Source organism: Peromyscus maniculatus, chromosome 22 (genome assembly GCF_049852395.1).
Source record: "Peromyscus maniculatus bairdii isolate BWxNUB_F1_BW_parent chromosome 22, HU_Pman_BW_mat_3.1, whole genome shotgun sequence".
Lineage (NCBI taxonomy): Eukaryota > Metazoa > Chordata > Mammalia > Rodentia > Cricetidae > Peromyscus > Peromyscus maniculatus.
This window is the reverse complement of record NC_134873.1, coordinates 55,682,587-55,703,487: the sequence shown is the minus strand read 5'-3', so window position 1 is coordinate 55,703,487 and position 20,901 is coordinate 55,682,587. Positions and strand designations below refer to the sequence as shown.

The 20,901-nt window shown below is 48.7% G+C and overlaps 1 protein-coding gene across 1 annotated transcript; it reads right to left on the bottom strand.

Annotated features, from left to right (window-relative positions):
- Nucleotides 1-4,348: 4,348 nt before the first annotated feature.
- Nucleotides 4,349-10,530, bottom strand: Tmem247 (transmembrane protein 247). Its single transcript, XM_006986522.4, has 3 exons — nt 10,317-10,530; nt 9,149-9,478; nt 4,349-4,681 (listed from the first exon to the last, which is right to left on the bottom strand). Exons 1-3 carry the CDS (start codon nt 10,431-10,433, stop codon nt 4,349-4,351), a joined length of 780 nt encoding a protein of 259 aa, XP_006986584.2. The 5' UTR covers nt 10,434-10,530.
- Between the last annotated feature and the right edge of the window lie 10,371 nt (nt 10,531-20,901).

Genomic DNA, 20,901 nt, shown 5'->3' with positions numbered 1-20,901 from the left:
GACTGCCTCGTCACTGCCTGTAAGTACAGCCCTCCAGGTCTTAAAGGCGTGTGTCTCCAATGCTGGCTGTATCCCTGAACACACAGAGATCTACCTAGCTCTGTCTACCAAGTGCTGGTATTAAAGGCGTGCGCCACCACTGCCACGTTCTTGCTATGGCTCTAATAGCTCTGACCCTGGGACAACTTTATTTATTAATATACAATTAAAATCACATTTCAGTACAAATAAAATACCACCATACTGAGCTTCAGGATGTCCAGTTTCCCAAAGGATTAAGTTCATATTCCTGAGACCAATATCCAAGACTCGAGTAGGCTGGAGCAATTGTCCAACCTATTAGCCTTGACCCCACTCATCTGAGCAAGAACATTCTATGACTTCTGCATAGAGGATACACCTCCATGCTGATCTTGTGTGAGTCCTTCTTCCTCCTCCCCACTACCTTTCCAGGTTTATCGAGCCCCTCCTGGCCAGGTGGGGGCTGCTCTTCTCTTACACGAAGCCTTCACTGGCTCCAACCAACTCCCCTTCATTCCTGAGGTCTCTATGCTGTAAGCTACCTTAAGTGGTCTTGTGTTAAATCTGCGTCACCAGGCAGGATTGTGGGAACTTGGGAAGAGTTTGTGCTTCAGAGTAAGACTCTCTGAACCCTAGAATTCTCTTTGAGCTGGTTTTAGTACATGTCTCTGCCTCCCCGGGGTTTTGGCAAGCTGGCCTCCTTAAGCATTGAGCTGGGTACTTGGCACTGGAGACACTCAGAAGCTGCTAATGTGTTGACTTGTTGCTAGGTTGGTGGCCATTTAGCTGTGTCTCTTTCCTGTCCTTTGTGGCTGATTTTCCGCTTTGCATTTCAACAAGGAGACTTGTCCTAACTTGGAGGGTGGCCATGCAGAGTTGCCCCTTCCTAAACTCAGGGCCTAGGCTGCCCTCAGTCTTCACTGTATCGGGGCAGAGGGCAAGAGAGTTTGTATCTCTAACCCAGGGTGTGCCATGCTAATTTAATGGCTTAAGAGAGTTTATCTTTCTCTTAGGAAAAGCAAAAGCATTTAGGTCCAGTGTTGCCAGGCAACAGGAGTGACAAGATGGCCTTAAGACATTTAGTTTTTACCCTGTGTGCACCTCTGTCGGTGACAGGTGAATAGCAGGTCTGCAACTCTTTGGAATCCTAATCTCCTTGCCTCAGACTCACGCCAGAAACCCGGATCAAGTAAGCGATCTTGAGAACTGACCCATAGCAGGCATTCCCATCACTGAAACTTTAATGAGAAATGCCAGCCTTACCATTTGCACGTTCTAAGTGCCTATCACACACAGGAATAAGTGGGGATGGATGCATTGAACTGGGCGGAAAATGAGAAGTCACTGTGGACATAAAGAGCATGCTAATATGTCCTGACAGTGTGGTCCCAAGATGATCTTCTCCGTTTCCCTGAGCTTCACTCACAGTACCCAGCCAGCCAAAACGTATCTCCATCCCTCTTAAGGCAAAGCCCTGTGGCAGGGAAGAGAATGTGGGTTGAGACTCGCTGCGCTGCGTGCACAGCTGCATCCAGCCCCTGCCACTTTGTCCCCTCATGTGGCTCTCAGTGCAGAGCTGGCCATCCTGCTGCTTGGGTTGATGGAGAGCAGGTGACGTCTATAAAGAGAGGTGTGTTGGGGCCAGCAAGGGGGAGTTGCTGGGGGAGGCGGACTTTTCTTTGTTGTGCATACCTTGCAGTTTTGCCTCTGGGCTCCTGTTGAGACCTCTTCTGTTTACTTTGGAGATGGTGAGCAGGCCTGCTAGAGGAAGTTATTTACTTTGATCTTGTTGGTGTGTTTGTATCTGCATTTTGGAGAGTCTGTGTGCCTCTGTGTGTGTTATGTTGGTGTGTGTGTGTGTGTGTGTGTGTGTGTGTGTGTGTGTATGTATGTATGCATGTATGTATGTTGGAGTGTGTGTGTTATGTGGGGTTGTATGTGTTATGTTGGGTTGTGTGTGTGTATTATGTTGGGTTATATGTGTGTGGGTGTGTGTGTTATGTGGGGTTGTGTGTGTTATGTTGGGTTGTATGAGTGTTATGTTGGGTTGTGTGTGTTATGTTGGATTGTGTGTGTTATGTGGGGTTGTGTGTGTTATGTGGGGTTGTGTGTGTTATGTTGGGTTGTGCATGTGTTATATGGGGTTGTGTGTGTTATGTGGGGTTGTGTGTGTTATGTTGGGTTGTGCATGTGTTATATGGGGTTGTGTGTGTTATGTTGGATTGTGTGTGTTATGTGGGGTTGTGTGTGTTATGTGGGGTTGTGTGTGTTATGTGGGGTTGTGTGTGTTATGTTGGATTGTGTGTGTTATGTGGGGTTGTGTGTGTTATGTTGGGTTGTGTGTGTGTTATGTTGGGTTGTGTGTGTTATGTGGGGTTGTGTGTGTTATGTTGGGTTGTGTATGTGTTATATGGGGTTGTGTGTGTTATGTGGGGTTGTGTGTGTTATGTTGGGTTGTGTATGTGTTATATGGGGTTGTGTGTGTTATGTTGGGTTGTGTGTGTTATGTGGGGTTGTGTGTGTTATGTTGGGTTGTGTGTGTGTGTGTTATGTTGGGTTGTGTGTGTGTTATGTTGGGCTGTGTGTATGTTGGATTATGTGTGTGTTATGTTGGGTTGTGTGAGTGTTATGTTGGGGTGTGTGTGTGTTATGTGGGGTTGTGTGTGTGGTATTTTTAGTTCCTCCCATTTTGCCATAAAGTAGCAATGATGACTTCCTCCGGGCTCTCCTTCTTTCTGGGTCTTGGGGGTATGGCTGTATTTTCCTGCCTATCTTACCAAGGGACGCTCTGGCTGCTTTAGGGTCCCCTTTCCCACAGTTCTTAGAAACCTATCCCAAGTCCCCTGGTGTGTGTGGGGACATGTCAGTGTGTCCCCTTTTAATCGGTTGTCTGAAGGCCCTGGACAAATGCAGAATGGATCTTGACAGCAGCGTGTATTGCTACCCTGACGTGCTTGCATGTCTGGAAGGGTCCAGGAGTCTTGGCTCCTATGAGGTTCCCTGCAGCGACTGTAACAAATTGCCATGGGTTTGGTGGTTAAAATAAAAAGACTTTTTTTCTTTACTATTCTGGAGTTCAAAAGTCTAATGTGGGCTGGCAGGGCTGCTTCTTTCTGGGGGCTCCAGGGAGAATTCATACTCTGGATGTTTTTGGCCTCTAGAAACTGTCCACATTTAGGCTGTGGGGGAAAGAAACTGCCCACATTCTTTTTTTTTAACCCTTTTTTTTAAAAAAAAATTTATGTGCATTGGTGTTTTGCCTACATGTATGTCTGTGTGGGGGTGTCGAATTCCCTGGAACTGAGCCGCAGACAGTTGTGAGCTACCATGTGGGTGCTGGGAATTGAACCTGGGTCCTCTAGAAGAGGAGCCGGTGAGTGCTCTTAACTACTGAGCCATCTCTCCAGCTCACACATACTCCTCACCCCCATGTTCCCTGATGTGTGGCCTTGCATCACGCTGACCCTGGATGGTGGCTCCCCACACCTGCTGTGATACTGGGTCCGACTGGATGATCCAGGCTCAGTTCCCATGTCAAGGTTCTTAGCATGTCTCAGAGTCGTACCTGTGGGCAGGAATGCAGACGTTCTAAACTAGGGTATGTGTGCTCTCTCTCTCCCCTTTGGCCAGCAGACTGCAGAAACAACAGACCAATTGGAATTTCCCCAGGAGTCTCATATTGGGAGAAGCAAGCTGAAGCCTGGAGATCATCATAGGAGACCTTGGGAAGGAGATTTCATATAGTTCTGACCATTTCCAGACGTTTCAGAGGACATTGGCTAAGACGAAGACGGGCGGGGCCACACCCAGACCGCCTAATTATGCATCCCTCTGGCTCCCCATTTGAATCTAAGCTTTGTGTTAGGACCCCCAAGATGCACCTCTGCATTTGTTCCTCCTTCTAATGTGGCCACATTGAATAAATCTCCGTTTTCTGCTTTTCACCACTGTCTTACTGGCCTGTAGAGGACACGTGGTGAAATCCAGTGTGTGAAGGCTTCCGGGACTCAGGCTCTGAACTAACAGCCTTAGCAACATTCTCAAGATTCTGGGGATTGGGACAAGGGCATTTTTGGCAGGGGGAGGGGCTCACTTGAACCTTGAACATGAGTAGATGTGGTGGGACCCAAGCCAGCTTGGTCACTGATTGATTCTATGATTCCAGAAAGGTTTTCCAGGCCCTCCTTGAAGATCCCCACCTGCCACAACCCTCCACCCCCACCCCACCCCCGGCTTCCCCACCTCCCCACCCCTCTACTCCCTCTATCCCTGCCTGCCCTGGGGAGGAGGCATGGCCATCCCAGTGAGAAGCAGGCTGGAGGCAGGCTCAAGGCCAAGTGTCTTCACACTTGGGTGTCAGCAGCTGGTAGCTGTGCCATTGAGCCAGGTTGTCATGGGAGGGGAGGAGTCTGGTGATGCAGGGACGGACAGACGGACGGACGACATTGCGGTGATGAAGAAGCAAAGGCACTTGGAAGTAGGACCACAGGGTTTTAATCAAGCACAGCAAGATGGCCGCAAGGCAGAACAGGTAATGCTTGGAGAAGAGGAAGAAGACCATCTCCTTGGCAACGTAGATGATGTGGATGAAGATGAAACAGTACAGGAACATGGCGAACTGGTTCTGGGGGAGCAGGAGGTCCTGGAGGCCTCCTGAGAACTGTGGGGAAAGAAGATGGCGTGGGTGGGTGGGAACACCAGATCTGATTCAGTCCTGCCCTGACCCTGAAGGTGACCTCAAGGAGGTCACTGAGTTGTAATAGCCCCCTCCCAAAATCTCGAGGAAGAAGAAGAAGATAAATGAAAAAAAATCCTAGTGAGTGTTGTAGATTATTATTTTAAGGTGTGTTATTTTTGTTTATGTTGCATTTGTTTAACTCTATGAAGCTGTGTTACTGTGTCTGTCTAAAACACCTGATGGTCTGATAAAAAGCTGAACGGTCAATAGCAAAGCAGGAGAAAGGATAGAGGCCAGGCTGGCAGGCAGAAAGAATATATAGAAGAAGAAATCTGGGAGGAGAGAAGTAGCCAGAGAAGGAGGAGGACTCCAGGGGCCAGCCACCCAGCTACACAGACAGCCACGGAGTAAGAGTGAAAGTAAGATATGCAGAAGTAAGAAAAGGAAAAAGCCCGGATGCAAAAGATAGACAGGATAACATAAAGTTAAGAAAAGCTGGTTAGAAATAAGCCAAGCTAAAATGGGGCATTTATAACTAAGAACAAGCCTCCATGTGGGATTTATTTGGGAGCTGAGTGGTGGGCTCCTAAAATAGCAAAAACAAGTGAGGTCACCATCACATAGAGGGGTCTCGTTCACTTTGTATCTTGAACTAGCCTTCTCTCTCCTGGCCCTGAGCGCTAGGCCAGTGCCGTCCTCTCTCTCTGCCCCATCTTGCCCAGAGGGGTTACCCATGTGAACAAGTTCTCTAGGACCCCAAGGTTCCCAGATCTGGACTCTGGTTCTCAGAAGTATTCTTTGGATATTGTCTCCTGATAGACTAGACGTCTGGACAGTGACACTCAAGGTGCATCCCTTGAGCTCAAGTGGGTGTCTCAGACTCCCTGTGTCCTGGCATATGTCACGTGGTTAGTGTGTGGTCCTCCGCCCCAGGGTTTGCTCTTTCCTGGGGCAGGTGGCTATAGTTTTAGGCACCCTGACCCTGCAGGGAACTGGGTTTTTGGATGGGTCTGACTATGAGCTGCTCTGTTCTGAAGTCGGTAACTAGGCTTAGACTGACCCCTGTTCTAGCTGTCAGCGTGTGAGGCAAAACATTTTGGTCTGAGCTAAAGAATTTTCCATGGTTTCTGCTCCACAACATTTTTTAAGATGTCATATTTTAACAGCTAAGTGGCAAAGACAGAGATGCCCTAAACTAGCAAGCAATATTAGTTGAGATATATTCAGTATAATTCAATTTATTTATCCATTCATTCATCCTGCCTTTGGTTTTCTCTTTCCTTCCAACCACTTAGAAAAAGAGAACTGTGGAGGCTCTGTCGTCAAGCCAAGCTCCCTCAAACCCCCCCTCCCCCCTCCCCCGCCTTTTTTTAGTAAATGCACCATAAGTAAAACATTTCTGTAAAGGATTCCCACAGGCCCAGACCAGCTACAGAAAAGGCATCTGTATCAGGACATAAAACTAAAGGGATCAGAAGTGATTCCAGCTACGTTGCCTCCAAGGTGAACAGCAAAGAAGGCAGGAGACCAGAGAAAGAAAGTTCTCACTCTCTAGACAGGGCATCGTGCTGTACTCTGGGGCTCTATGCTATGACTTCTGCCACACTCTGCAGCCTGCGTGCTGTTAGCCTGAAGTGAGGGGAGGAAGGAAGCTATGGTGTACACACACACACACACACACACACACACACACACACACACACGCACACACGCACACACGCACACACGCACACACGCACACACGCACACACGCACACACGCACACGCGCACGCACGCGCGCGCACGTGCGCGCGCGCCACTGCAGTGACCTCTGTCTTGTTCTTATTCTATATATATGAACACACACATATGTACATACACATATATACATACATATACCATGCCCTTTAGACTTTTCAAAACACTGCCCCATGGTCTATCTTTTAAGAAGCAGAGGACTTTGGGGCTGGAGAGATGACTCAGAGGTTAAGAGCACTGGCTGTTCTTCCAGAGGTCCTGAGTTCAATTCCCAGCACCCACATGGTGGCTCACAACCATCTGTAGTGAGATCTGATGTCCTCTTCTAAATAAATAATCTTTTTTTTTTAAGCAGAGGAATTTATAATAGGGATTTTTATATCATCCAGCAAGGAGAAATATTTTTTTCAAATTAAAAAGAGAGAAATAAATGTGGTTAGAAGACAGTGACTTACAAGACTGTGATCGCTTATTTCCCCTGTCACCTTGACAGGGCCTAGAATACCCTAGAGCTGTGCCTTTAGACATGCCTGTGAGGTTATCTAGGTTAGGGTAACAGAGATGGGACTTCCCACCTAACTGTGGGTGGGCTGCATCCTGTGGGCTGGAGTCCTGGACTGAGTCAAAAGGGTATCTGAGCCCCAGTCCTGACAGAAGCAGTGGAACCAGCCTCCTCGGGCTCCTCCCTTGAGCTGTGAGTCAAAAACTGACCCTCCCTTCCTTCTGTGTTTGTCGGGTGACCTGTCACAGCAGTCAGACAAGAAATAGTACAAATAGCATGTCTGATTTAAATGGTTTCTGGCTCAACTTTGCAACAGTTTCCATCCTTGGACACTGAAAAAAAAAATCTAAGAGCATATGAGAATTGGAAAATATCATGGACTGTGTGGGAATTCTAGAGAAAGGCAAATGTTTTCTAGATATTAGGAGAGGAAAATGTATTCCAGATGTCCCATTCAATAAGCTTGGCTTGGCTCAGTAATGCCATTTAATGTATAATTAAGCATGTAGCTTATGAGCAAGAAAAAATAATTAGGGAGCCAGCATGTGTTCACCGAGAACAAGTCAAGTAAAATAAACCCATTTTGATCTCTGAAGAATTGACCAGTCAATTGGACAAATGATTCAGGTAACGTAATGCCTGATTCTGGGAAGCCTTTTGACACCGGGTTCAGGGCAAGCTGCAGAAATGTGAGCTGGGGAAATGCAACAGCACAGTGTTGATTGATGGAACCCCGGCAACCTGCAGTGGGGTCTGGGATTTACTTTGGGTCAGATCCTTCTCAACAATTATAGCAATAGCTCAGCTAAGGACAAACTTCTCAGAACCCCGGATGACTCAGAGCTGGGAAGCATAGCTAATACATCACCTCCCAATAAAACGGAGAAGTGATGAATGTAAGTTGCTGCGTGCGGGTCAAGAAGTGAATTACATGAGTTCATAAAAATGGTAATAGCTAACAATTATGGAGCACTTGCCTAATGTGCTGGTTCTCTGCAAAGCGGCTTGCATGCATTCTCTCTCTTCTTCTTTACAAAGACCCCAGGAGATAGGTTTGACTTTGGTGATGAGCAAATTACAGCCCCAGGGGGATTAGGAGTGTGTTCAAGGTTAAGCGGTCTACAAAAGTGGTGTGGAGCCAGGGTCCCCTCCCCCAACCTATGGCTTTAGAGAGCAGGAGGCACCACTTTTAAGGGGTGACATCTTTCGTCATGAAGTGCTTAGAATGGTCTGGTCACAGTCATAAGTACCTCACATGGCATTTCATCTCAACTTTTCTTTTGAAACAGGGTCTCATATAGCCCAGGCTAGCCTCAAACTTACTATGTCACCTTGAGCGGGTCATTCTGCCTCCATCTCCTGAGTCCTGGGATCCTGGAGACCCCACCTAGGGTTTATTTGGTGCTGGAGACCGAACCCAGGGCTTCAGGCATGTTAGTCAAGAACTCTACCAGCTGAGCTAGGTCCCCGTCCCTCAGATGAGCATTCTTGTCCCCATTTAGTACGGTAGGGCTTGAGTTCACACTTCTTGTGAAAGCAACGTTACGCTAGTTGGTTATAAGGCAGTGTGTTCAACAGAGAAAAACTCAGTCCTGAAAGGGAGGCCATGGTTTGTTGACACCCAGTGGTCAGATGACAGGAAGTGCTGGGTCTACCAATCAGGTAGCACATCTTATGAGAAACAAACAGGGTAGAAAACCTGCTGTGGGGTGAGTATTGAAGACTTAGACTATCAAAAGGGGGGCGGGGGTGGGGTGGGGTGACGCACGCCTTTAATCCCAGCACTCAGGAGGCAGAGGCAGGCAGATCTCTGTCAGTTCGAGGCCAGCCTGGGCTAAAGAGCGAGATCCAAGAGAGGCATCAAAACTACGCAGAAAAGCTCTGCCTTGAAAAACCAAAAAAAGGGGAGGGGGCTGCTGGGTAGAGGATGTGGTTTCAGGGTACCACCTACTCTCGACTCTCTTTGGAGACTTGAATCTCATTGAACGTGGGAATACAGTCAACCACGCAAGCCAGTGGTCCCAGACCACCGTGCAAACCGACTGAAGGCACCAGGGGCTGGAGGCAGCTAGCTACATGGATGCTCATCACCTCTCAGCCAGACCTGGGACTGGCAGGTGAAATGCAAAGCCAGGCAGGTACAGCGAACGCTGTCTTGCCAGGGTCCCACAAGGAGGGCCCTCAGCCCTTCTTAGCCCGGCTCCACTACCTGTCGAGGCAAAGCCTGCTGCTGCTGCTGCTGCAGCTGCTCCATCACCTCCTCATGCTGCCGCTGCCGCTCGTTCTCCTGGTGCAGATACTTGAGGCGGGTCAGCTCAAACTCCATGCGCACCTTCTCCAGCTCCATCGCATTGTGGTGTTCTGTCTCCAGGGTCAGGGGCAGCTCCGTGGGTTCTGCCCCAGGCCCATCACCAGCCTGACCCTTGGTGGTAGGGCCAGACTTTGGGGACAGTGACTTAGGGGGCCCTGGGCAATCTCTGTCCTCACAGATTCCATTCTCTTCCAGGGTGGGCTGTTCTAGCTTTGGGGGCTCTGCATCCTGGCATGAGGAAGAAGGGGAGGGATGATGGTGGAGTTAGTGTGGGGATCCCTACGACCACCCCCTCCGTGCCAAGCCTCAGTAGCCTGGGGTGTGTTGCAAAGAGTACCCAGGCCGGGTGGTGGTGGTGCACATCTTTAATCCCAGCACTCAGGAGGCAGAAGTAGGAAGATCTCTGTGAGTTTGAGGCCGGCCTGGTCTACATAGTGAGTTCCAGGATAGCCAGGGCTGTTAGACAAAGAAACCTTGTCTAGAAAAAAAGAAGAAGAAAAGCCAAAAAGCAAAGGGTGTGCAGATGGGGTTCCTGTTAGAAGTGCACTTAGAGATTCTAGAACAGGAGACAGCAAACCGCTGTGAAGGTGTGGTGCCTGAAAGTTGTAAGTGAGGCATCATTGGTAGGTGAGGTAGGCATCTGCTTAGGTAACGGTTCTTATCACCAGGGAGGTCACTTTCCTATTTCCCACATTTTACATGTGAGGCAACAGGTCTTCCAGGGACCCCAGAGTGAGGAAGAAGCCTATAGGGTCTGTGTTGAGAGAACCAGTCAACGTGTGTGTGTGTGTGTGTGTGTGTGTGTGTGTGTGTGTGTGTGTGTGACCTATCCACAGAGAGATGAAAGGTCCTCAGATGGAGAGAGACAGTTTTGTGTAACATTACAATCCCATGAAGGGTGGCTGGGTCCTGGTGGCAGCTGGGTACCCGTTATGGGGATGGGACATAGTCCTGCTCTTGGTGGTGTCTGAATCTCATAGCACATACCCTTGGATGCTGAAGCTTAGAGTGCTCATCCCCGCCCCCAGTGGAATGGCTAGGGCAATCAGGAGAGGAATCCTCTTACCAAAGGAGCCTTGGACTTCCCTTCAGGTGTATTTTCACCAGGTGCCACTTTGGAGAGGGTGGGGCAACTTTCTCCTGCCCCCCGGGCTTCCATCGCCTCTCTGTCCTCCGTCGCCATCCAGATAACCACAGCACTGCCGACTAAGGCCAGAGGACATATTTTGAGACAATAACATTTGGCTCTACTAGGTTCTGGCCACCATCATAATCCCCTATCCTCATAATAGCCACATTCTACCAGTTGCTAGGGCACTTTTGGTGAGAGGCTGTGACACCTTGGAGGAGTCCTTGGTAAGAGCTGCAAGTTCGGGGCAGCAAGACAGTCCAGCCGGAAGGGTTCCCTGCTGGCAAGCCCAGTAACCTGAATTTGACCCCTGAGACCCATATGGTTAAAAAAGAGAGAGAGAGAGAACTGACGCCCCATGTGTATGCTGTGGCCTATGTGTACATCATATAACCTCAAATGAATATATGTAATAAAAAATTAAAAAATAAAACTCAGCGAATATTGGGCCTTTCTTACCCCTCAGGGCTGCTTTGGAAAACTGGAATGCCACTTGTTGGTGCCAGAAGCCTACATATGAGATCCGATCCCTTAGGTTTGCCTTTTAAATACAGATTATATTGGGATGATTGGTTTCCTCCTCCCCCGATCCTAGGCTGAATGCTCCCCAGTTCCTCAGAATGTGACTTTATTTGGAGATGAGATCTTCACAGAAATTACTGCTTTGAAATGATGTCATTGCACTGGGTCCTAACGCAGCGTGACTAATGTCTTCTGAAGATAAGGACACTGATAAGTACCGAGGGAAGGTGATCTGGGCACCCAGCAAGAGAGAAGCCTTGTGCTGGGCTCCCCCAGAGGAACAGAACCAACAGGCAACAGAGGGAAAGAAACTTGAGTATTGGTCTATGAAATGGGTCGAAAAGTTTGTAGTCTCCTGTCTGTAAACTGAAGACCCAAAGGGCTGGTCCTGCTAACTGTTACTGCTAGTCTGAGTCTAGAGACCTGTGAACAATGATGCAGGCCTTAGTGCAAGGGCAGAAGACCCAGGAATCCACTGATGTAGTCCGCCACATTCAACTGACCATTTTGTTTTATTGAAGACCTCGGTGGATTGGATGAGGCTCACTCACACTGGGGGTGGGCAGTCTGCTTTTCTTACTCCATTTCCTTAAAGGTTAGTGTCCTCCAAAACCACGCACAAGGACATGCCAGTAAACAATGCCTAACAAGATACTAGGCATCCCAGGGTCTGGTCAAGTTGACGTGTAAAATGAACAATTATTGGCTTGGATCAGAGCCTTCTGTCCAGCATTTTGGGAAGAACCAGGCCTGCTGATGCTTTGATTTTATTATCTAGCTTTCAGAACACTGAGAATATAAGGGTCAGCTGACTGAGGCACCCAATCCATGGGACTCTGTTGCAGAATCACCAGGAAATGAATGCAACTTGAACTATAATACGTCCCGACGAGGGCAATGGATAGTGGAGGAGGGGATAAGGACTCTGGAAGGCTGGGAAACACATCTTCGTCATCTTCTGTTTAATAAACACTTTAATGAAACACTTTCGTTAGGTGGAGTCAGGGTCACATTACAGAAGGAGGAAGTGCTACATTTGAACTCCAGCTTCGTTCTGTGTGACAGTGGGTAATCATGGTATCTGGTGTTCAGTGCCCTCGCTTATGAATGGGGAAATAAATGTGACAGCGCCTCCTTGCTACAGTACAGCGGTAATGGAAAAATGGGGTGGTGCGTTCCATAAGGGACTAAGCAGGTGATTGCCACCGCGATTATTGTAATAATAATAATAATAATAATAATAATAATAATAATAATAATAATAATAATGTGTGATTTTAGTGAAATAAAAGAAGTAAAACTGACCTTTTTGGAATTGGAGAGGTGGCTCAGTGGTTAAGGTTGCTTCCTGCTTATGCAGAGGACCTGAGTTTTGTTCCCAGCATTCATATCAGGCAGCTCACAAGTGCTTGCAACTCCAGCTCCAGAGGATCTGATGCCCCCTTCCTACCTCCACGGGCACCAGCACACCCACAGACACATGGATGTGTAAATTAAAATCTTTAAAGATTTACCTTTTTGTGTATGCATATGTGAATAGTATGATGTGTGTGCTCACATGCGTGTGGATGCATGTGTGTGTAGCAGCCTGAGTTGGCAGTGGGCATCTTCCTGGATCACTCTTACATTCGGACGCAGGGGCTCTTACTGAACCAGGGGTTTGCAGTTTCGCCAAGTTTGGCTAGCTAGATTGTTTCTGCCATGCATGCTGGGATTACAGACTGGCTGCTGTGGCCACCCATCTTTGACACGGGTGCTGGAGATGCTTGCAGGCAAACTCTTTATCCAAAGATCCATCCCCCCAAGATTTCCCCTTTGTCCTTACAGTTTAATTGAGCCATTGCTTTCCGTGACATGGGGAGCTTATTCCACCGTAAGTATAGGAGCAGTATTTCCGGATACATACAGGGTGCTCAGAGGAACTGAATTTTAGGTAAGTAATTTTAGCATAAATATGATCTAGGAATGGCACAGGCTCCTTTCATTCTAAAACCATTCATTAGTCTGGTGGTGGTGGTGGCGGTGGCGGCGGCGGTGGCTGCAGCGGCGGCAGCGCACACCTTTAATCCCAGCACTCGGGAGGCAGAGACAGGCGGATCTCTGTGAGTTCGAGGCCAGTCTGGTGTATGGAGTTAGTTCCAGGACAGGCTCCAAATCTACACAGAGAAAACAAAAAAATAAAACAAAACAAATAAAACCATCCATTGTTTATCTGAAATTCAAATTTATGTGCTAACTCTAGACATCTTAGGTAGAAGAGCCCTGCCTAAAGAAACATTATATGACCAAATAATCTTTAGAAACCACCACACAGAGAAATAAATGTACAGGAGGTGGTAATGGTAGTTACCAGCCACATATGAAATAACTATGAAATCTCAATGACAATACAGACAGCTAGAGGCTGCCTGGCTTAGGCATCTGAGGGCTCGGCTCATATGTGTCTCCATCATCATCATCATCATCATCATCATCATCATCATCATCATCTTGTGATCAGTGGGCTAGCCTGGGAAAACTCTTCATGGCAACGAAAGGAACACACGGGGCTTTTAGAATGGGTGCATCATCACTTCCTTCTTATACGACTGGCTCAAGCCAGGTTCAAGAACAGGAAAATGGATTGTTAGCAGAACTTCAAGGAAGGGACAGTGTGGTGGTATTGTGTTCCCCAAAATATTGTGTACCCTAAAAAATTTATCTGGGATCAGAGACAGAACAGCCACTAGATGCAAAGGCTAGAAAATGGTGGCACTCACACCTTTAATCCTAGCATTCCAGAGGTGGAAATCCCTCTGGATCTCTGTGAGTTCAAGGCCACATTGGGAATGGCCAGGCAAGGTGACACATGCCTTTAATCCCAGAAAGCGAGCCTTTAATCCCAGGGAGTGGTAGTAGAAAGCAGAAAGGTATATAAGGCGTGAGGACCAGAAACTAGAAGCATTTGGCTGGTTAAGCTTTTAGGTTTTGAGCAGCACAGTTCAGCTGAGAGCCATTCAGATATGAGGACACAGAGGCTTCCAGTCTGAGGAAACAAGATCAGCTGAGAAGTTGGCCAGGTGAGGTAGCTGTGGTTTGTTCTGTTTCTCTGATCATCCAGCATTTCACCTCAATACTTGGCTCCAGGTTTGTTTTATTAATAAGAACTTTTAAGATTCATGCTACAGGACGGGCATGAGTCTGGAGCTGGGCAAGTATTGCGAAGGAGTCAGAGGGGTGATGGTGTGATTGGAAAAGCTGGGGGAGGCTTGGCAGAAGAGCGACATGTCAGACGGAATCTGAATGAGATGAAAGGATGGCCAGGGGCAAAATCCCACTGAGTAATCATCCATTTTCATCCCTGCCCTCCTGTTCTTACTGTAGAAGGTGGATCTTTGTGGAACTGTATTAATTCGTTAAGTGAAACAGAACCTGAGACCTTTATTTCTCCTCTGTCAAAATCTGTTGGTCACAGCCTATTCTTTATGGGCTGCTCCAGTGCTGGAGAGAGCTTCTCACAAGCTGTGGGTTGTTTTTTGTTTTGTTTTGTTTTGTTTTGTTTTTAACATTCATGGTACAGTGGAAAGAGCCCCTGATCTCAGAGGAAGGGGGGCTCTCAATAAAGTCCTATGAGAAAGGAGTCAACATCACATGGGGTTCAGCAGCAAGGGTTTGGATGACCTGGCCTCCTAGGGATAGTTATGGGTTCGAAGCAGTTCTGAGACACAGGACCCAGGGCTGGTGTTCTTCGGTCTGAGACCCTTGCTTGTGTTTCACTGTCTCTATGACTTGGCTGATTTAGGGGTTCTCTGCTACTGTGCGGTCTGCTTACCCTGACCTTACCTCATTTTTTTTAAAAAAAATTGCTTCAAAGCTTTAGGACATGTGGGTGCCTGCTCCTTCCTGATTTCGGCTTATTCATGACATCAACTGCTAGTGGTCCTTCAGCATCCTGACCACATGGCCACTCTCTGCCTTCTTGCTTGTCCCAAGTCACTTCTGATTTGCCCAGTAAATTGTTCCCAGGGTGAGACTCAGAATAACCCGGCTCATTGGTACAAACGCACAGCCTCTCACTACGGTCTCTGGACAGGCTTACAGAAGGTGCCCAGCCCGGTTCCATCTGAGGTGTGGGAACGGAAGGATGCACAGAGCACATCACATGTCTTAGGTTGCCAAGCAGCGGGAGCCACAGGTGGGCCAGTGGCTCTGTGAAGGGGTGGGGCACACAGGACGCTGAAGACGGAGGACACATCATAAAGCATGCATCCATTATAGGTTTGGCCAAGAATGGGATGCGTGAGTACAGCGCGCTTGAGCTTTCGTGAGCATTGGATTCCCAGGATGCCCCCTTGTGAGGCAGTGGGGAGCAGGTGCAATTACTACGGACTAATATGCAGGGAAGCTGGGCATGCAGAGCAGGGAGGCGATATGAGGCTGGGTGGGAATGCGGGTTTTAATTTCTCACCCCAGTGTTTCGATACAAGCTCGTAAAGGTGCTTTAGCTCTAAGACACCAGACGTTTTGTGCATCATATAAAGAAAAAAAAGCTGGTGGATCATAGAGGAGTTTTACAACCCTATTTGTCATAGCAAGATTGGGAGCCACTTCAATTTCATCAGAAGGAGCTGATTAAATAATCAGTGTTGCACTCCATGTCAGAGCTGCTCAGCAGAGCCAGGGGTGGTAGTGCAGGCTGTAATCTTAGCAGTTCGGGGCTGAAGCAAGATGACTGAGGATTCAGGACCAGCGTGGGTTGCATAACAAGATGCCGTCTGGAGCAAAACAAAACAAGGCGGATATTTTAAAGAACGATATGAAAAAAAGACGGCAGCTGCATTTACACCAGTATCTTGCCCTCGGAGAGAGAGATGATTTAGAAAAGCAAAACCAGCAACCCTCTATGCACCAAAATGTGAAAATACGTGGAGCTCATCGTACCTGTCTAGAACGCGTCCGAAAAGACGCCAGGAACTGCTTCACAATGGCTCTTCTGAGGTGAGAGAGCTGAGGGACCAGGCTTGGGGATGGTAGGGAGACTTATCTTCTTGTTAACTATGCCATTTGTATTCTGACTTTTAAAATATGTGCATATATTATATTTTAATTAAAATTTCAAAGGGTGCCCAGAGGAGCGAGCTCTGCTCAGCACAGGTGAAGAGGTTAGGCTGTGTGTGACGCGAAGGATAGGCAATCTTCGAAGCATTTTGTCCTGGAGGACCTGTGCATTATTCAACCTCAGCTGGTCTGTTCTACAGTCAGAGATGACATCTCCATGTTGAAGCAGCCCCCCCTCCCCGTTCCTCAGCTATGGACTCGGTGACTTTGAGATACTGTACTCAGGTGTGCTGGAATGCTTTAGGGAGTTATAATGGTAACCATAGCAATAGCTCGTGGCTATTGGGCACTAACTATATGCTGGACACTGGAGTTTTCCATGGTGAATTGTACTTAAGTTTCAGAACAGCGTACAAGGTACACATACAGACTATCACCGTTTCTCTAGAGGTAGAAACTGCACTGTGGGGCGGCTGAGCAACCTGGCCACAGAGACACAGCGTGGAAAGAAACCGGGGCTCACACGCCAGTGTCCCTGTATTAAATCTCTTCTGCCTTGACACACTTGGAGCGGTTTCTGTTTTCTTAATCCAACCCTGCTAATGCAAGGATATTCAAGAGAGGAAGTGACTAATGATGCTCCGAGGCTTTGTGGAGGAAGGCGCATTGAAGGGGAGGCAAGCGGCTGTCTGAAGCATCCCGGAGGCCTGTAGGCTGTGTGAGTGTTGAAACCATCACAGGCAGTTAGCAGACAGAACCCACACAGTGATTCCAACAGTGAAGGAAGGAGAGGAAAAGAATTACTGGTTACAGCAGGCTGAGAAACACAAGGAATGGAAAAGGTAGGGTCTGGAGAGACGGCTTGGTGATTAAGAGCACTTGCTAGTTTTTGTTTGTTTTGTTGTTTTTTCCAAGACAGGGTTTCTCTGTGTAGCCCTGGCTGTCCTGGAACTTACTCTGTAGCCCAGGCTGGCCCCAAACTCACATAGATCCTCCTGCCTCTGCCTCCCGAGTGCTGGGACTAAAGGCGTGTACCACCACTGCCCGATGCACTTGCTGTTCTTACTAAGGACCCAGGTTTGGTTCCCAACACCCACACAGAGGCTCATAACCACCTGCAACTCCAATTCCAGAGGCACTGACATCCTCTACTGGCCTTCCTGGCACCAAGCACATACAAGGTACACATACATTCATGCAGACATACAAGGTACACATATATACCTGCACACACAATGTACACACACAGACATGCAGACACCCAAGTATACACATTAAAAAAAGACTTCACAAAATTCCAGCGAAGTGAAGTTAGGGAGATGGCTGGGACACGGTGGTGGTAAGGCGCTTGCTGTGCACACACGAAGACCTGACTTTGGATCCCCAGCACCCATGTAGAAGCCGGGTGTGGTGGCGCAGGCCTATAATTCCAGCACTGGGAAGGTGGAGAGAGCTGGATCTCTGTATCTCACTGGCCAGCCAGTCTAGCTGAATCCATGAGTTCTAGGTCGCGGAAGATTTCCCATCTCCAAAGGTGATTGAGAAAGACATGGAATATCAACCTCTGGTTTCTGTACAAATTACATGGACCTGCATGCATGTATGTACCACACACACACACACACCATATACCACACACAAAACACACAACCACACTCATACACCATACACATAACACACATACCACATACACAAAACACACACAACCACACTCATACACCATACACATAACATATAACACACTCATACAATGCACACAACCACATACAACACACACAACCACTCACAACATGCACACAACCACATTCAAACACCATACATATAACACAAAACATACACAACCACACACACACCTCACACAAACAATACGCACTTACCATACATACACAACACACACACACACACACACACACACACACACACACACACACACTACAGAAAACAAACTATCATGAGAGGTGCTCCTAGAGGCTGAGATTCAAACTTTCCAGGAGAGGGTGTGGTCGAGTCCCTGAGGTCAAGGTCAAGGGGGTCAAGACCAGCAAGCTTGCAGGAATGTGGACAGAACCCCTGGGAAGTTGCCCAGGAAGTCACTGCAGAAAACTTCAGCCAGGGGCGGCCACAGGCGCTGCTGAAGCTCTGTCCGCGGCCACGTGCTTGGCCCTGGGGTCATGCCCTGCAGCATTTCTCAAGAAAGGCGCCCCAGAAAACAGACACCGGTCCAGCGATGGCGCGACTCCACCCTGTGCAGACAGGGCTTAGCATCCACACCAGCAGGCCACAGAAATGATCCGAGGATTGTCAGCTTCACCTGCATGGCAAGAGCGGGCGATGAAGGGCGAATCCCTTTCAACACACCTGCCTCACCGCCCTGTCTGAGAAGTCAGGGAAACCTTCCCCGCCTCTGACCCAGTTAGCAAGGATCATCGTCTTCCCTCTGTGGAGCACGAAGCAGCACTAGGGAGCCGGCACTTCTTGGCTTCCTGCTCCCTAAACACACATGGACCCATGGACGGACAGACGGACGGCCTCCCCGCCTGCACCCGCAGACACTGCTCAGCCTCGAAAGCCCTCTTGGGGTGTCTCCGGCTGCTCCTGATAAAATGATGGTTTCATTTCTCTAGCTGGAAAAGTTGCTGCTGTGGGCACAGCCTTGTTCACGGTAGACGCCAGGGAAGGGGCTGTTCAGCCAGGGGCCCAGCTAGAACCCTGGCTCCCTTATGACTAGTAAACGTGGCACGGGCAGGCAGACCATAGGGTCACGAGCCGTACCCCCACCTTGGGTCTGGACACCCCAAGGAGAACCGGAGGTCCTGCTTCTTTTCCTTTCCCGCCTCACCCTGCCGTGGGTAAGTCATCAGTAGACGATCCCTTTTACAAGTTCAGTTTGATTTTAAAAGCTTGGGCAACAGTGACAGGTGTTTTTGCTATTTAAAGAAACTTCTTTTTGCTTGTATGGTGTGTGCATGTATATGCATGTTTGTGTATGTGTACGTGTGTGTGTGCGTGTGCATGTGCGTGTGTGTGTGCGCGTGTGTGTGTGCGTGCGTGTGTGTGTGTGTGTGTGTGTGTGTGTGTGTGTGTATGTGTGTGTGTGTGTGTGTGTGTGTAGAGACCAGAGGTGGATGCGGAATGTCCTTTATCGAGTTCTACCTATATTTATTTATTTATTTATTTTGACACAGGGTCTTTCTCTGAACCTAGAGCTCACCGATTCAGTAATTCTTGCTGGCCAGCCAGGCTCAGAGATGTCCCTGTTCTCACTTCCCCAATACTGTAATTATGGGCACGAGATTCCTGGCTTGCATTTTACATGTGCTAGGCCAGGCGGGAGACTCGAACTCAGGGCCTTATGCTTGCCCAACAACTACTTTATTGACTGAATCATCATCCCAGCCCTACTTATCTATGTTTTTGAGAGAGGGTATGATCAAGACTAGCCTCAAATGTATGATTCTTTTGCCTCATCTTCTTGAGTCCTGGGACTAAGATCCAGCTTGTTTAAAGGAACTTTGCATAATTTTTCAGTTTTAAAGCTGTTTTATCTCAATACATATTTATAGGACCCCCATTGCTCCTCATATATTGGGTTTATGATAGCAGAGCCCATTTATGGGCTGATTGAAGGAGTCCCATGCTCTAGCCAGGTTGGTGCTTCTGAAGGAGGGAGACTGGATCCCTTGGAGAGCGATGCTCAAAGGAAGCACCTGCATCAGGCTGGAATCCTGGATCTCCACACTTAAAGATGGAAGGGCCTGGATTCCTTCCAGCCGGAGTGCACAGTAACTCTTACTTGCACACAGTGGGAGTCGCTGTGCACAGTGCAGCTCTGCCACCAGCCCTGCCACAAGCTTGGCAGGCAGGCCACGGAGCACCCTGGGAGCCACGTAGGCAACGGCACCAAAGCCTGTTCTGGTTCTTGAGGGCCCTGTTTCTACCCCGTCACATGTGAGCCGGACTGCCAACTGTGGCCCCAACGCTTCGTTGGCTTTTCAGAATGAATTTTCTTGGTTCCAGGTGCTGACCTAGTAATGAAGGGTAGCTCTCTCTCTTGATGGCTCATCCGGTGCCCCTTTTCAGCACCAAGAACTCCAGTCCGTCTTTGCACACTAGCCTCTCCTGCGGCAATGGAGGGTGAGCCCAGCTCTGCTATCTGGTGGGCCAATTCTGCCCTCTTGTGGCCTGGCCTGGTGGCGCGGTAGCTCGGTTTTCAGGGATTCCTCCTGTCTCTTGACAAAAGGATCAGGTCACCCCCAGAGAAGCCGAACCCACAGACTCTGGCGGGGAGGGGAGGGTTTCAGCTCCAGAGAATGCCTGATGGCAATCCAAACCTGTGTCCCCAGATTTGTGGAGGTCTGTGCTTCAGGGAGGAGAACCACAGGCTGCCGTCGGGAGTACCTGGGGGCTTCACTGACAGACTGAAATGGATGGAGCCCTGGGCGTTTGGTGTTAGGGACATCAGCGGGAAGCAACCATCATCACCATCATCATCATCATCATCATCATCATCAGCAGCAGCAGCAGCAGCAGCAGGCTTGTGGAACACAGACCCTAGAGGCCCCTTCCAGCCTGCAGGAGATGTGTTGAGCCGAGGCAGTAGGTGCCTGGCTTTGCTTTGGGCTTTGGGTGGAGAGGGATCTCCAGCCCTGTGAGGGATGTACATGGTCTAAGAGCTGGGGACTGGAATTCGGCAGGGAAAATAGAAAATACGAGGCAGGAGACGGGAGATCAGGCTTAAGAGCTAAGGGAGGAGAAACACACAGGCTTTGAAACTGGGGTAGCAAGTGTGTTAGAGAATGTAGGCCAAGGCCCACCTGTGCCCTTCAGTGCCTGCAGACGGCTTAGAGGGCCCTGGATGGGCTGGGGTCAGCCCAGGTTTCTTCTCTGCCAGCTCTGGCCCTGTGCTGTCCTTTAGACCTCCCTACCCAGAAGCCCCAGCTCTGATGTCCTTGTTAGGAAATTA